The 16,346-nt window shown below is 44.3% G+C and overlaps 1 protein-coding gene across 13 annotated transcripts in view; it reads right to left on the bottom strand.

Annotated features, from left to right (window-relative positions):
* Nucleotides 1-16,346, bottom strand: part of ASCC1 (activating signal cointegrator 1 complex subunit 1) — a 114,846-nt gene that overhangs the window by 96,263 nt on the left and 2,237 nt on the right. For all 13 annotated transcript variants that reach the window (XM_015455887.4, XM_074001859.1, XM_074001861.1 and 10 more), the window contains exons 2-4: nucleotides 15,510-15,654; nucleotides 13,444-13,543; nucleotides 5,228-5,325 (exon numbers count right to left, since the gene is read on the bottom strand). In XM_015455887.4, coding sequence (XP_015311373.1) covers nucleotides 5,228-5,325; nucleotides 13,444-13,543; nucleotides 15,510-15,621 — 310 coding nt within the window. In that variant the 5' untranslated portion in view covers nucleotides 15,622-15,654. The remainder of the gene's footprint in view (nucleotides 1-5,227; nucleotides 5,326-13,443; nucleotides 13,544-15,509; nucleotides 15,655-16,346) is intronic.

Raw genomic sequence — 16,346 nt, 5'->3', positions numbered from 1 at the left:
TCAGGAGTTCAAGACCAGCCTGGCCAATATGGCAAAACCTCGTCTCTACTAAAAATACAAAGATCAGCTGAGCATGGTGGCACATGTCTGTAATCCCAGCTACTTGGGAGGCTGAGGAACAAGAATGGCTTGAACCGGCGAGGTGGAGGTTGCAGTGAAATGAGATCGAACCCCTGCACTCCAGCATGGGCAACAGAGCTAGATTGTATCAAAAAAAAAAAAGTTGAACATAGACTTACCATATAATCCAGAAATTCTACCCTTAAGGATACCCAAAATAAGTAAAAACAGAGAAAGAAAAAGGAAAGGAAAGGAGGAAGGAAAAGAAAGGAAAGAAAAGGAAGGAAGGGAAGGAAGGGAAGGAAGGAAAGAAAGAAAAGAGAGAAAGAAGGCAAGGCATGCTCACGCCTGTAATCTCAGCACTTTGGGGCAAAGGCCAGAGCAGGAGGATTGCCTGAGGCCAGGAGTTCCAGACAGCCTAGGCAATTTACTGAAACTGTCACTACAACAACAACAACAAAAAAAGCTTCTGATGTTCCATTGCCTGAGATTTCAAAACAGACAAGACCAGATCCTTGTCTAGAGGATTAAAACCTACTAGATCATTTCCTTCTCTGATTTCTCTAATTTAAGAGACACAAAAGAAATGGATAAATGACAGCAAATATCACACCACTGCAACTGCAGACTTGACTTCACATCACAACTCAATTTACTCTAACCAATAAATTTGGTTTTTCTATATACTTTACTTCTGCACAAAATCAATAAGCTAGTTTATTTATTTTATTTTATTTTCGAGACAGAGTCTTGCTCTGTCGCCCAGGCTGGAGTGCAGTAGCGCGATCTCGGCTTATTACAACCTCCGCCTCCCAGGTTCAAGCGATTCTCCTGCCTCAGCCTCCCAAGTAGCTGGGATTACAGGCATGCGCCACCACCGCCTGGCTAATTTTTATATTCTCAGTAGAGACAGGGTTTCATCATGTTGGCCATGCTGGTCTCGAAATCTTGACCTCGTGATCTGCCCGCCTCGGCCTCCTAAAATGCTAGGATTATAGGCATGAGCCACCAAACCCAACTTTGTATTTTTATTTTTATTTTTTGAGACGGAGTCTTGCTCTATCGCCCAGGTTGGAGTGCAGTGGCACAATACCGGCTCACTGCAACCTCCATCTCCCAGGTTCAAGTAATTCTCCTGCCTCAGCCTTCTGAGTGGCTGGGATTACAGGTGTGTGCCACCACGCCTGGCTAATTTTTTTTTTTGAGACAGTCTCACTCTGTCACCCAGGCTGGAGTACAGTAGCACAGTCTCAGCTCATTGCAACCTCCGCCTCCCAGGTTCAAGCGATTCTCCTGTCTCAGCCTCCTGAGTAGCTGGGATTACAGGTGCAAGCCACCATGTCTTGCTAATTTTTGTATTTTTAGTAGAGGCTGGGTTTCACCATGTTGGCCAGGATGGTCTCGATCTCCTGACCTCATGATCTGCCCACCTCGGCTTCCCAAAGTGCTGGGATTACAGGCGTGAGCCACCACGCCTGCCTAGTTTTTATTTTCTCTTCTTTGTTTTTTCTTTTTTTTTGAGACAGAGTCTCGCTCTGTCACCCAGTCTGGAGTGCATTGTGTGATCATGGCTCACAGCAGCCTCGACTTTCCCATATCAAAAGATCCTCCCACCTCAGCCTCCCAGGTAGCTGGGACTACAAGCACATGCCACCACACCCAGCCAATTTTTGTATTTTTTTGTAGAGATGGGGTTTTGCCATGTTGCCCACGCTGACCTTGAACACCTGGGCTCAAGTGATCCTCCCACCTAGGCCTCCCAAAGTTTTAGGATTACAGGCATGAGCCACCCAGCCCAGCCTGACACATTCGTTTTCCACACTGCAACATTTGTGCTTTCTAAGTTGAAATGGAATCTTTATAGCCTGTCTACCCTTTTCTGGATAAGTTCTGGAATGACTCTAGTATATTAAAATGGCTAGGGTCTCCAGATTTATACCACGTTATAATTTTACTGCAATAAAAAATATTATATAACTTACTACACAGATAGAAAAAACAGGGAACATATAACAAGTGTTAATAGCAATTATGTTTGGGGTTAATACTATAAGAGACTTCCATTTATAACTTATATATAATTTCTGCAAGCTTTCTCTTTTTTGAAAGCATGTACTAATTTTATAATGAGAAAAAATTAGGGCCGGGCGTGGTGGCTCATGCCTGTAACCCCAGCAACTCTGGGAGGCCAAAGCTGGCTGATCACTTGAGATTGGGAGTTCAAGACCAGCCTGACCAACATGGAGAAACCCCATCTCTACTAAAAATACAAAATTAGCCAGGCATGATGGCGCACGCCTGTAATCCCAACTACTTGGTAGGCTGAGGCAGGAGAATCACTTGAACCCAGGAGGCAGAGGTTGCAGTGAGCCAAGATTGTGCTGAGCCGAGATCGTGCCAATGCACTCCAGCCTGGGCAACAAGAGCGAAACTACGTCTCAAAAAATAAAAATAAAAATAAATAGATGAAGTAAGGTTTAATGCAATTATAAAATGACTTTGGTATTTGTAACTCGAACGTTACAACTTAAGGAAAATAAACTTTTGCACTTATAATTCTAATAAACTGAACATTTACTTTAACAAAAGTCCTTCCAAATGATGTTAAAAGTTCTAATGCTCGAGTTTGCTAACATTACCAAGGAGCTAGAGAAAACTGTCACTGCACTGGTCAATATGGGAGCCCACATGCAGCTAGTTAATCAGAATTCAGTAAAAGTAAAAATTCAGTTCCTGTCACACTAGCAATATTCCAAATACTCAAAGTCACATGTGACCAGTACCTGACATATACAGCTCCTGTGCTAGACAGCACGGATATAGAACATCCTCACTATCACAGAAAGTTCTTTTGGACAGCACTGCTGTAAAGTCAATTGCTATTTATCTGCTGTCAAGGTGATTGTTTTTTTTTGTGTGTGTGTGTATGACAAGGTCTCGCTCTGTCACCCAGGCTGGAGTGTGGTGGCATGAACACGGCTCACTGCAGCCTCAACCTCCTGGGCTCAAGCGATCCTCCCACCTCAGTCTCCCAAAGTGCTGGCCTAACAGGTATATGCCACTGTCCCCAGTCAAGGTGATCATTCTTACGTAACATAAAATGAAAAAGAGTACTTATAATTTTTTCTGCAAAAACAATACAGTCTATTAACAATTATGGAAAATGAGGCTGAGTGCAGTGACTCATGTCTATAATCCCGGCACTTTGGGAGGCCAAGGAGGATCATTCTGCCCAGGAGTTCAAGGCCAGCCTGGGCAACATAGTAAGACCCCATCTCTACAAAAAAATATTAAAAATTAGCTGGGCATGGTGGCAAGTGCCTGTAGTCCCAGCTACTTGGAAGGCTGAGGGAAAAGTATTGCTTGAGACAGGAGTTCAAGGCTACAGTGAGCTATGATGGAGCCAATGCACTCTAGCCTGGGCGACATGCTACACTTTGGGAGGCCAAGGCAGGCAGATCGCTTGAGTGCAGAAGTTCGAGACCAGCCTGAGCAACGTAGCAAAATCTTGTCTCTACAAAAAATACACAAAAATTAGCCAGGTGTGATGGCACGTGCTTGCAGTCCCAGCTGTGCAAGGCTGAGATGGGAGGATTGATTGAGTCCAGGAGGTAGAGGCTGCAGTGAGCTGTGATCATGCCACTACACTCCAGCCTGGGCAACAGAGACTCTGTCCCCCCAAAAAATAAAATAAAGGACTAAAAGGCTGGGCATGGTGGCTCATACCTATAATTCCAGCACCTTGGGAGGCTGAGGCAGGCAGATCACTTGAGACCAAAAGTTCAGGATCAGCCTGGGCAACATGGTGAAACCCTGTCTCGATAAAAAATAAATAAAAATTTTTAAATGAATAAAGAAAAAGAAAATGGGTTAATGAATTATTGGAGGTTGCTGCACTCTTTGACTTTAAAAAAGTTCCATCAGCCGGACACGGTGCTCATACCTGTAATGCCAGCACTTCAGAAGGCCAAGGTGGGAGGATCACTTGAGGCCAGGAGTTCGAGACCAGCCTGGCCAACATGGCAAAACCCTGTCTCTACCAAAAAATACAAAAATTAGCTGGATTCAGTGGCACACGCCTGTAGTCCCAGCTACTCGGGAGGCTGAGGCAGGAGAATCGCTTGAACCTGGGGAGCAGAGGTTGCAGTGAGCTGAGATTGCACCTCAGCACTCCAGCCTGGGTAACAGAGTGAGACTGCCTCAAAAAAAAAAAAAAAAAAAAAAAAAATTCCATCCTTCCAGAATGAGTTTACAGTTTTGTCCTAACAATGCCCCTCACTCAAAGCCATTGTACAACAAAAGCCTATGCCCTTGGTTCACACCGAGGCTTGGTACAGACACTTTCTAACTTGATTTATACTGCTAAACTATTTTTCCTTATCAGAACAGTTATTTGAGTCAAGTTACATTATTTTAATCATTACTCTTATAATTTCCTTTCTGGTCTATAAAATCAAGGGTAAAAAACTGAGAACACAATGGAAAAGGCTGAACTCCATTTCATATTCACTGATCTCATTGATTTTTCTCTAATTCTAACTGGAAAAAATTCACAAGTCCATTTCAAAGTACCAAAGCATAAAAAGAAATCTCCTAATACACAGTGAAATCTGGAAGTTTTATTCCATCGATGTATGGTAAAGTGTAAAACTAAGGCCCAGGTACTCAATCAAGATAAGGTTATATAATTCTATATTTCCTCATTTGGGAGATTGGTACTGATAAAACATAAAAAAGCCCACAGCTGGCCGGGCATGGTGGCTCACACCTATAATCCCAACACTTTGGGAGGCCAAGAGGGGAGGATCACCTAAGGTCAGGAGTTCGAGACCAGCCAGGCCAACATACAGAAACCCCGTCTCTACTAAAAATACAAAATTAGCTGGTGTGGTGGCACATGCCTGTAATCCCAGCTACTAGGGAGGCTGAGGCAGGAGAATCACTTGAACCCGGGAAACGGAGGTTGCAGTGAGCCGAGATCGGCCGTGCCACTGCACTCCAGCCTAGGTAACAAGAGCGAAACTCCGAGTCAAGATAAAAAAAAAGAAAAAGCCCATAGCTATAGAACCCCACAGAAAACATAGTTACTAAACCCTGCAGTTGGTTACATTATTCCATAAACATGCAAAAGTGACTTCAAATGTAACTTATATGTAGTGAGTCTCACCAATTTCCCCGTCTTCTCCAGGTTTAGGAATGCTAATAGAAGTTTTGGTCTCCATTTCTATTTTCTTCCTAGTGTCCCCTCTCCTTCCAACTATATGCCTGTAACATAAAGAAAAAGTAATTAAAAGAAGATTAAGTCAAAATGTACTAAAATAAAGAACCTCATCATGTTTAAATCCTTTGTGACTAGAGATACTCCCTTACAGAAAAGTGATTCAGTAAAAGCCCAATATTTGTGGAAGAAATTACAAGTCAACTAGCTTTAGAACATGCTGCATTACAGTCATTGGCAAAAATGAGTTTTTGGCCCTATAGCCAATTCAATGCATAGATAGAAAAACCATGCCCAACACCCATTTGCTTCTCAAAATTAGATTTAAAATCTGGGTCTGCAATTCAGTGAAAGAAAAGCGGGCCAGCAAGTACAGTGGCTCACACCTGTAATCCCTGCTACTCAAAAGGCTGAGGTGGGAGAACTGCTTGAGACCAGGAGTTTGAGACCAGCCTGGGCAACAGAGTAAGACGCTGTCTCTAAAAAAATATTTTAGGCTGGCCGCAGTGGCTCACGCCTGTAATCCCAGCACTCTGGGAGGCTGAGGCTGGCAGATCACCTGAGGTCAGGAGTTCGAGACCAGCCTGGCTAACATGGCAAAACCCCATCTCTACAAAAATACGAAAATTAACCCGGCGTGGCAACAGGGCACCTGTAATCCCAGCTACTTGGGAGGCTGAGGCAGGAGAATCACTTGAACCCAGGAGGCAGAGGTTGCAGTAAGCTGAGATTGCACCACTATACTCCAGCCTGGGCAACAAGAACGAGACTCTGTCTCAAAAAACAAAATTTTTAAAAAATTTTTTTAAATAGAAAAATTAGAATATCTGAGGACTCATGGCAACAGTGAGCTACAGCCAACTCTCGACTACCCCATGAAGACGGGACATGAGCTCACAATCCCCATCACTCCCACTTCAATCACTTATTGACTCATTTACATTACTTGCCTGGACTTCCAAGTATAAATATTCTGACAATCCAAAGTTATCTTCTGGAACCCACAGTCATTTGATGTGTTCAAGTGAATGAGACTACTGAATCCCAAGAGAGAAGTTTCAGAGTCTATAAAGCACTAAGAGGCCATCACAGGGCTACAGAGTTAAGAGAAAGAACTCCTTGTCATCAACGTTATTTCAACCTCTATGACTTCAATTACGGTACCCAATACCACAGATGACTATGTCTAAAACTATTGGTTTGTTTGTGCATGGGATAACAAAGCCCAATTATTTCCCTTAGGATCTATTACAGTAAGCCAGTTTTTAAAAATAAGATGTTTAGAAGATTGGAAGTCTGTAATTTCCAAGTGGTTTTTCTTGTGTGGGGATGGAGATTGTAGGGCACCAAACTCTGTCGGGCCTTTGTATTCCCACCTATCAATTAGGAGTGCTTTCCGGCCGGGCGCGGTGGCTCAAGCCTGTAATCCCAGCACTTTGGGAGGCCGAGGCGGGTGGATCACGAGGTCAGGAGATCGAGACCATCCTGGCTAACATGGTGAAACCCCGTCTCTACTAAAAATACAAAAAACTAGCTGGGCGTGGTGGCAGGCGCCTGTAGTCCCAGCTACTGGGAGGCTGAGGCAGGAGAATGGCGTGAACCTGGGAGGCGGAGCTTGCAGTGAGCCCAGATCGCGCCACTGCACTCCAGCCTGGGTGACACAGCGCCAGACTCCGTCTCAGAAAAAAAAAAAAAAAAAAAAAGGAGTGCTTTCCATCGGGCTCCAGTTTATTACTATGTGGCTAGTGAACAAGCCTACCACAAAAAGCGTGGTTCAAAGTGCTATTAATAATCCAGGCTTCAGCACCTTAGAAAGCAAAGTGGTTGAGGTTTAAAAGGCTTTAGAATCAAACAAACCTTGGAACTCATATAACTACTGTAAGCCTACTTCTTCACTTATCAAAATGAAGTAAGAGGCTGACACAGAAGGATCCCTTGAGCCCAGGAGTTCAAGGCTATGGTAAGCTATGATCACACCATGGCACTCTGGCCTGGGTGACAAAGTGAGATCCTGTCTCTAAAAAAATAAAAATAGGCCAGGTGCAGTGGCTCACGCCTGTAATCCCACACTTTGGGAGGCCGAGGCGGATGAATCACTTGAGATCAGGAGTTCAAGACCAGCCTGGCCAACATGGAGAAACCCCGTCTCTACTAAAAATACAAAAATTAACACATGCACACGTATGTTCATTGCGGCACTATTCACAATAGCAAAGACTTGGAATTAACCCAAATGTCCATCAGTGACAGACTGGATTAAGAAAATTGGCACATATACACCATGGAATACCATGCAGCCATTAAAAAGGATGAGTCTGTATCCTTTGTAGGGACATGGATGCAGCTGGAAACCATCATTCTCAGCAAACTATCACAAGAACAGAAAATCAAACACTGCATGTTCTCACTCATAGGTGGGAACTGAACAATGAGATCACTTGGACTCAGGAAGGGGAACATCACACATCGGGGCCTATTATGGGAAGGGGGGAGGGGGGAGGGATTGCACTGGGAGTTATACCTGATGTAAATGACGAGTTGATGGGTGCTGACGAGTTGATGGGTGCAGCACACCAACATGGCACAAGTATACATATGTAACAAACCTGCACGTTATGCACATGTACCCTAGAACTTAAAGTATAATAATAAAAAATAATAATAAATAAAAATTCTTTCTGCTAAAAAAAAAAAAAAATACAAAAATTAGCAAAGTCGGGCAAGGTGGCTCAAGGTGGTGTGGTAGCTCATGCCTGTAATCCCAGCATTTTGCGAGGCCGAGGTGGGCAGATCACCTGAGGTCAGGAGATCAAGGCCAGCCTGGCCAACATGGTAAAACCCCATCTCCACTAAAAATACAAAAATTAGCCAGCAGTGGTGGCGGGTACCTGTAATCCCAACTACTCAGGAGGCTGAGGCAGGAGAATTGCTTGAACTCGGGAGGCGGAGGTTGCAGTGAGTCAAGATCACACCACTGCACTCCAGCCTGGGCAACAAGAGTGAAACTCTATCTCAAAAAAAAAAAAAAAAATCAGTGGGGTGTGGTGGCAGGCACCTGTAATCCCAGCTACTTGGAAGGCTGAGCAGGAGAACTGCTTGAACCCAGGAGACAGAGGTTGCAGTGAGCAGAGATTGCACCACTGCACTCCAGCCTGGGCGACAGAGGGAGACTCCATCTCAAAAAAATAACTGAATAAAATTAAATTAAAGATGGCTGGGCGTGGTGGTTCACATTTGTAATCCCAGCACTGTGGGAGGCTGAGGCGGGTGGATCACCTGAAGTCAGGAGTTCAAGACTAGTCTGGCCAACATGGTGAAACACCATCTCTACTAAAAATACAAAAATTACCCGGGTGTGGTGGCAGATGCCTATAATCCCAGCTACTCAGGAGGCTGAGGCAGGAGAATCACTTGGACCCAGGAGGCAGAGGTTACAGGGAGCCGAGATTGTGCCATTCCACTCCAGCCTGGGCGACAGAGCGAGACTCTGTCTCAAAAAACAAAAAAAGAGGCCAGGCATGGTGGCTCACGCCTGTAATCCCAGTGCTTTGGGAGACTGGGGCGGGCGGATCACCTGAGGTCAGGAGCTTGAAACCAGCCTAACCAACTTGGAGAAACCTCATCTCTACTAAAAATACAAAATTAGCCAGGCATGGTGGTGCATGCCTGTAATCCCAGCTACTAGGGAGGCTGAGGCAGGAGAATCTCTTGAACCCAGGAGGTGGAGGTTGCAATGAGCCGAGATCGTGCCATTGCACTCCAGCCTGGGCAACAACAGCGAAACTCTGTCTCAAAAAAAAAAAAAAAAAAAAAAAAATTAAATTAAATTAAATTAAAATGGAGTGAATAGTACCTATTTGTCATAAGGTTGTCATAAGGATTAAACGTGATCATATATGAAAGAGCTTCCCAATAAGTGGCACAGAGCTCCATACAGTCCATGCCATTGGGCAGATACCCCAAACGTTAGCAGGTTAAGCATACCAGGAGAAGGACCCTGTATGGCAGACACACCTGACAGTAATAACTTAAGCCTACCTGAGAATCACCCTATGATCTAAGAAGAATATGTGTTCAGAGTTCCAAGATACGGAACCTGGCTTGAATTCATTCCAACCCAGAGATCCATTCCTTTATGCATGAGGAACATCTGAATCCCTGACCCATTTATGGAACCCAAGCCATACAGGGGATCGAGGGCCTTTGCTTTGGATTAAATAAAGGTTGCCAAGTGATGTCTGCTAGGGGCAGGGTGCGAAGTGGAAATGTTATATAAACTGTATGCTTTTTCCAAGCAGTTGAAGTTCTGTCCAGCCCACCACCACGGTACCGCCCTTTATGCAAGTCCCCTCAATAAACCCTGTGTCTCACTTGCTGGCTCTGGGTCTGTTCCCCAGACTAACATGGTGCCATCCCTGTTGAAGTCAACAGGTATGCAGCATGACACATGCTATCCTCATTAAACCCATACTGGTATCTTTCCAGTTAAAAGTATAGTTGGACTGAAAAGAGGTTTCCATGGAAAATCTAAAATATTCACTATAGGGCAGGCACAGTGGTTCTTGCCTGTAATCCCAGCACTCTGGGATGCAAGGCAGGCAGATCACCTGAGGTCAGCCTGACCAACATGGCAAAACTCCATCTCTAACAAAAACACAAAAAAATTAGCCAGGCATGGTGGCGCATGCCTGCAGTCCCAGCTACTTGGGAGGCTGAAGTAGGAGAATCGCTTGAACCGGGGAGGCAGAGGTTGCAGTGAGCCCAGATCACGCCACTGCACTCCAGCCTGGGTAACAGAGTGAGACTCCGTGTCAAAATAATAAAATAAAATAAATAAAATATTCACTACAATAACACAAATAAGCAGTGACAAGGTGACTCCTTAGTTGAATACATAAGAGGAAACTCCTACCAGGTCAAGTGGTTCTCAGTCTTGGCTATACACTGGAATCACCTGGGGGGCTTCAAATAGTGATATCTGAGTCCTGCTCCCACAGACTCTGATTTAATTGGTCTAGGGTGCACCCAAGCACTGGGAATTTTAGAAACTCCCCAGATGATTCTCCTGTGCACCTGAGGCTAAGAACCACAGCATGAGACCTAACCCATGGACAGGTGTTGTCAATATTAGGCTCTGATTATAAATTAGTTTGGCCAGGTAATTTCTTTCTTGATCCAAATAAGCCTACAGAAATTCTTCCTAAGAAAGAAAATCTTCTTAGTATTTTTTATTTATTTATTTATTTATTTATTTTTGACAGAGGATATTGCTCTGTTGCCCAGGTGGAACTACATGGCACAATCATAGCTCACTGTAACCTTGAACCTCTGGGCTCAAGCAATACTCCCGGCTTCAGCCTCCCAAGTAGCTGGGACTACAAGCACTCACTACCAAGCCTGGCTAATTTACCTATTTCTATTCATTCATTCGTTCATTCATTCATTCATTCATTCATTTATTGTAGAACGGGGTCTCACCATGTTGCCCAAGCTGGGTGGTCTCCAACTCATGGGCTCAAGTAATCCTCCCATCTTGGCCTCCCAAAGTGCTGGGATTACAGGTATGAGCCACCACACCCAGCCTTCTGAGTAAATATTATCTATTAATTAGGATTTATCAGAGCCAATACCTAATCTAACATGCAAGTCACCTGGCACATAAGGAGTGCTTAGAATATAGAGAAATCAAAAGATTATCAAGTTAGAATCATGCAAGGAACTTTTACACACCTCAGTAGTAGCAGATACAAACCAAGACCTGTTACACTGATTTTTTTTTTTTTTTTCCTTCAGGAAACTGAGCCACGACTTTCTAAAATCATGTTTCTTAGGAAAAAACGTCACTAGAGCCTGATTTGGTCATATTCCAGGAAAATTTTATATTTAATAGGTGTTTAGACTGCTATCAAGGTTGATGAAACCATTTGTGGCCAAGCACGGTGGCTCATGCCTGTAATCCCAACACTTTGGCAGGCCAAGCGGGCGGATCACCTGAGGTCAGGAGTTCGAGACCAGCCTGGCCAACATGGTAAAACCCCACCTCTACTAAAAATACAAAACTTAGCCAGGTGTAGTAGTGCAGGCCTGTAGTTCCAGCTACTCAGGAGTCTGATGCAAGAGAATCGCTTGAACCAAAACAGAGGAGGTTGCAGTGAGCCAACATCATGCCACTGTACACCAGCCTGGGCAACAGAGTGAGACTCTGTCTCAAAATATATGTGTGTGTGTGTATGTGTGTGCAGAGACCAATAAGCAGGCTATTTTAAGTAATCCACAGAAAAGGCAGAGGGGTAGCAGTGAAGATACAGATAGCTGGTAGATTCAAAATATATTTAACACATTTGTAATACCTGCCCACTGGGAGGCCAAGGCAGGTGGACTGCTTGAGTTCCAGAGCTCAAGACCAGCCTGGGCAATATGGAGAAACCCTGTCTCTATCAAAAATGCAAAAAATTAGCCAGGTGTGGTGGCGCACAACTATAGTCCCAGCTATTTTGGGGGGTTGAAGCAGGGAGGATCACTTCAGCCCAGGAAGTCAAGGCTACAGTGATCCAAGATCGCACCACTGCACTCCAGCCGGGTAACAAAGCAAAAGCAAAGCCCTGCCTTTAAAAAAAAAAAAAAAAAAAGATATTTAAAAGGTAACATGGGATATGGTGGTTGGGCATGGCTCATTCCAACACTTTGGGAGACCAAGGTGGGAGGATCACTTGAGTCCAGGAGGTCAAGATCAGCCTGGGAAACATAGTAAAACCCCATCTCTACAAGTAATTCAAAAAATTAGCCAGGCTTGGTGGTGTGTGCCAGTCCCAGCTACTTGGGAGGCTGAGGTAGGAGGATCACTTTAGCCTGGGCAGTCAAGGCTGCAGTGAGCTGAGATTGTGCCACTACACTCTAGCCTGGCAACAGTGAAACACTCTGTCTCAAAAATATAATAATAATAAAAATAGGCTGGGTGCAGAGGCTCATGCCTATAATGCCGGCACTTTGGGAAGCCGAGGCAGGTGGATCACCTGAGGTCAGGAGTTCAAGACCAACCTAGCCAACATGGCGAAATCCCATCTCTACTAAAAATACAAAAATTAGCCAGGCATGGCAGGCACCTATTATCCCAGCTACTCAGGAGGCTGAGGCAGGAGGATGGCTTGAACCCTGGGGGCGGAGGTTGCAGTGAGCCAAGATCGTCCCATTGCACTCCTGCCTGGGTGAAAGAGCGAAACTCCATCTCAAAATAAACAAATAAATAAAATAAATAAAAGGTGATGTGGTTTGGATCTGTGTCCCTGCCAAATCTCATGCTGAAATGTAACCCTCAAGTGTTGAAAGTGGGGCCTGGTGGCAGGTGTTTGGAACATGCGGGTAGATCCCTCATGATGGCTTAACACTATCTCCTTGGCAATGAGTGAGCTCACACAAGATCCGGTTGTTTAAAGTGTGTGGCACCTCACCTCCCATGGTTTTTGCTCCTGCTTTCACCATGTGACATGCCTGCTCCCACTTCAGCTTCTGCCAAGAGTAAAAGGTCCCTGAGGCCTCCCCAGATGCCGGTGCCATGCTTGTAGTGTCTGTAGAGTCATGAGCCAGTGAAACCTCTTTTTTTTTTTTTTTTTTTTAAAGACTAAGTTTCACTCTTGTTGCCCAGGCTGGAGTGCAATGGCATGAATCTCTGCTCACTGCAACCTCTGCCTCCCAGGTTCAAGTGATTCTCCTGCCTCAGCCTCCCGAGTAGCTGGGATTACAGGTGCTCACCACCACACCCGGCTAATTTTTGTACATTTAGTAGAGACAGGGTTTTACCATGTTGACCAGGCTGGTCTTGAACGTCCGACCTCACGTGATCCATCTGCCTCGGCCTCCCAAAGTGCCAGGATTACAGGCATGAGCCACCGCACCTGGCCGAAACCTCTTTTCTTTATAAATTACCCAGGCTCAGGTATTTCTTCATAGCAACACAAGAATGGCCTAACACAAGAGGCAAAATCAGCTTAGTGATGCATGTGGAACAATGAAATTAATCTGTAATCAGTCCTCTGACACTTTAGGACATTTTATCATTTTATCATTAGTAATCAAGCATCGCAATAAGTATGGAAGACCAAAGAGTCCACTTCCCACTGAGTTTCCTGGAAGTCTCTCCCCATGAAGCTGTTGGGGACATGACTCACTTATAGAGCAAGCTGGGGGCCCTCACAGTAGACCGGAATCCTTGTGGGGTCTGCTCCACCTCGTAGGCATCACAGGGCTCATCAGCACACTCCATGGAGCCTGCACAGAAACCATGACATCTCACTCAGAAACAATGTTGCTCTGTGGACAACAGCTTTTGCCTCAGCTGTCAACCGCTGTTGGGGTTTAAAAAAAGCAATACACAGGCATAAAAAACAGCCAGACACTGTACATTCCATGACACTGCTCTGATACTCCTTCTGACCTGATCTTATAAGAAATAAACCATAAAAAAAACACATAATGACTATTTTAAATCTTTCAGTCTTGGAACCCTGGGAAGGTAGCACATGTATACAGTAGTTCCCCCTCATCTGTGGTTTCGCTTTCCAAGTTTTCAGTTACCTGCAGTTAACTGCTGTCCGAAACCATTACTACAATAAGATACTGGGCATGAGACAGAGAGACCACATTCACATCACCTTTATTACAATGTATTGTTATAACTGTTCTATTTTGTTAGTGATTGTTATTAATCTCTCACTGTGCCTGATTAACAAACTAAACTTTACCAAAGGTTTCTATATACAGTTGGCCCTCCATATACAGGGATTCTCCATCAGTGGATTCAACCAACCACAGACTGAAAATATTTGGAAAAAAATCCAGCCTGGGCAACAAAGTAAAACCCCTCATCTCTACAAAGATTAGCTGGACATGGTGGCACATGCTCGTAGTCCCCACTACTCAGGAAGATGATGTGGGAGAATCATTTGAGCCCAGGAGGTGACGCTGCAGTGAACCAAGGTCGTGCCACTGCACTCCAGAATGGGCTTGTCTCTTAAAAAAAAAAAAAATTACTTGGAAAAAATAAAATAAAATAACAACACAGCAATAAAAATAAAACAAATTAAAAAACAATACAGGCTAGGCATGGTGGCTCATGCCTGTAATCCCAGCACTTTGGGAGGCCAAGGCAGGCGGATCACCCAAAGTCAGGAGTTTGAGACCAGGCTGGCCAACATGGTGAAACACCATCTCAACTGAAAATACAAAAATTAGCCACGTGTGGTGGCGGGCGCCTGTAGTCCCAGCTACTGGGGAGGCTGAGGCAGAACTGCTTGAACGTGGGAGGTGGAGGTTACAGAGAGCCCAGATCATGCCAGTGCACTCCAGCCTGGGTGACAAGAGCAAAACTCTGTCTCGAAAAATAATAATAATAATAATAATAATAAACAATACAGTACAACAACTATTTACAGAGCATTTGCATTGTATTGTGTATCATATGTATTACGAGAGGATTTAAAGTAGGATGTGTGTAGGTTACATGCAAATACCACGATGTTCTACAAAAGGGACATAGGCATCTGAGGATTTTGGTAACATTACTGGGCAATGGACTAAATACATATGTTCATTTACTTCAAAAATTTATATATAATTACTTTAGGGCCAGGTGCGGTGGCTCACGTCTATAATCCCAGCACTTTGAGAGGCCGAGGCAGGTGGATCACTTGAGGTCAGGGGTTCAAGATCAGCCTGGCCAACATGGTGAAACCCTGTCTCTACTAAAAATACAAAAATTAGCTGGGCATTGTGGCACATGCCTGTAGTCCCAGCTACTTGGGAGGCTGAGGCACCAGAATCACTTGAACCTGGGAGGCAGAGGTTGCAGTGAGTGGAGATTACATTACTGCATTCCAGCCTAGGTGACAGAGCGAGACTCCATCTCTAATAATAATAATAATTACAACTCCACAGACAAAGGAACTTAATTTTGTCATAGAATATTAATGGTTAATATTAATAACTAAAATTTCTCCTTATGATATTTAAACCTCTGTACAAAGAAGAAACATAACTTAGAAATTGCAACCAAAAACACTTCAGCTAAACTCAAACTCATCAGTACCCTTAGACATGAACAAAAACAGAGCTATATGAGGCCAAACATCTCAAATTTCAGTGCTGACACAGAAACACATTGAAACAAACAAAAAATTGATCCTACAATACACAGGACATTTTACTTCTTATCTGACCAATAAGCAACTAGGATTACCTTGATAGAAGTCCTCTTCATCTTCTTCATGTTGATAGGTCTGTTCTTGGACTGGATTCTTCCTGTAATTCCGGCCATCAATTCTTATAAGCTGTGGACGCAGAACTTCCATGACACTTTCTTCAAATAATATTCTGATGACGTCCTGAAAAATATAATTACCATCTTACCCTTCTTAGTGAGAATTAAACATCCTATCTCTAGTATCTGAACCATTGTGTAGGTCTGAATTGGGCATCAGTTCACAGTATCTCCCACACAAAAGCAGCACTGTTTCCCATTGGATTTCCCATCTGTAAACCAGTTTAGGTTAACTGCTGTATTTTCTACCACACTGGCTCACTCTAGAGAGCAAAGTAATTTGTAAACTATTTATCACCCACCCCCCCAAAAAAAGGGATTAAAAGGCATATACTCTTTAAAAAAAAAAAAAGAAAGAAAGAAAGAAGGAAGGGAGAGAGGGAGGGAGGGGAGCAGTGGCTCACATCTGTAATCCTAGCACTTTGGGAGGCCAAGGTGAGAGGATTGGTTGAGTTTGGAGTTCAAGACCAGCCTTGTGAACATAGTGAGGCCTCCCCTCTAAGAAAAGAAAAAGAGGACCAGGTGCGGTGGCTCACACCTGTAATTCCAGCACTTTGGTAGGCCGAGGTGGGCGGATCACCAGGTCAGGAGTTCAAGACCAGCCTGACCAACAGGGTGAAACCCCGTTTCTACTACAAATACAAAAATTAGCTGGGCATGGTGGCACGCGCCTGTTATCCCAGGTACTCAGGAGGGTGAGGCAGGAGAATCTCTTGAACCCGGGAGGTAGAGGTTGCAGTGAGCCGAGATCGCACC

This window comes from Macaca fascicularis, chromosome 9 (assembly GCF_037993035.2).
Source record: "Macaca fascicularis isolate 582-1 chromosome 9, T2T-MFA8v1.1".
Taxonomy (NCBI): domain Eukaryota; kingdom Metazoa; phylum Chordata; class Mammalia; order Primates; family Cercopithecidae; genus Macaca; species Macaca fascicularis.
This window is presented reverse-complemented; position numbering and strand designations above follow the sequence as displayed.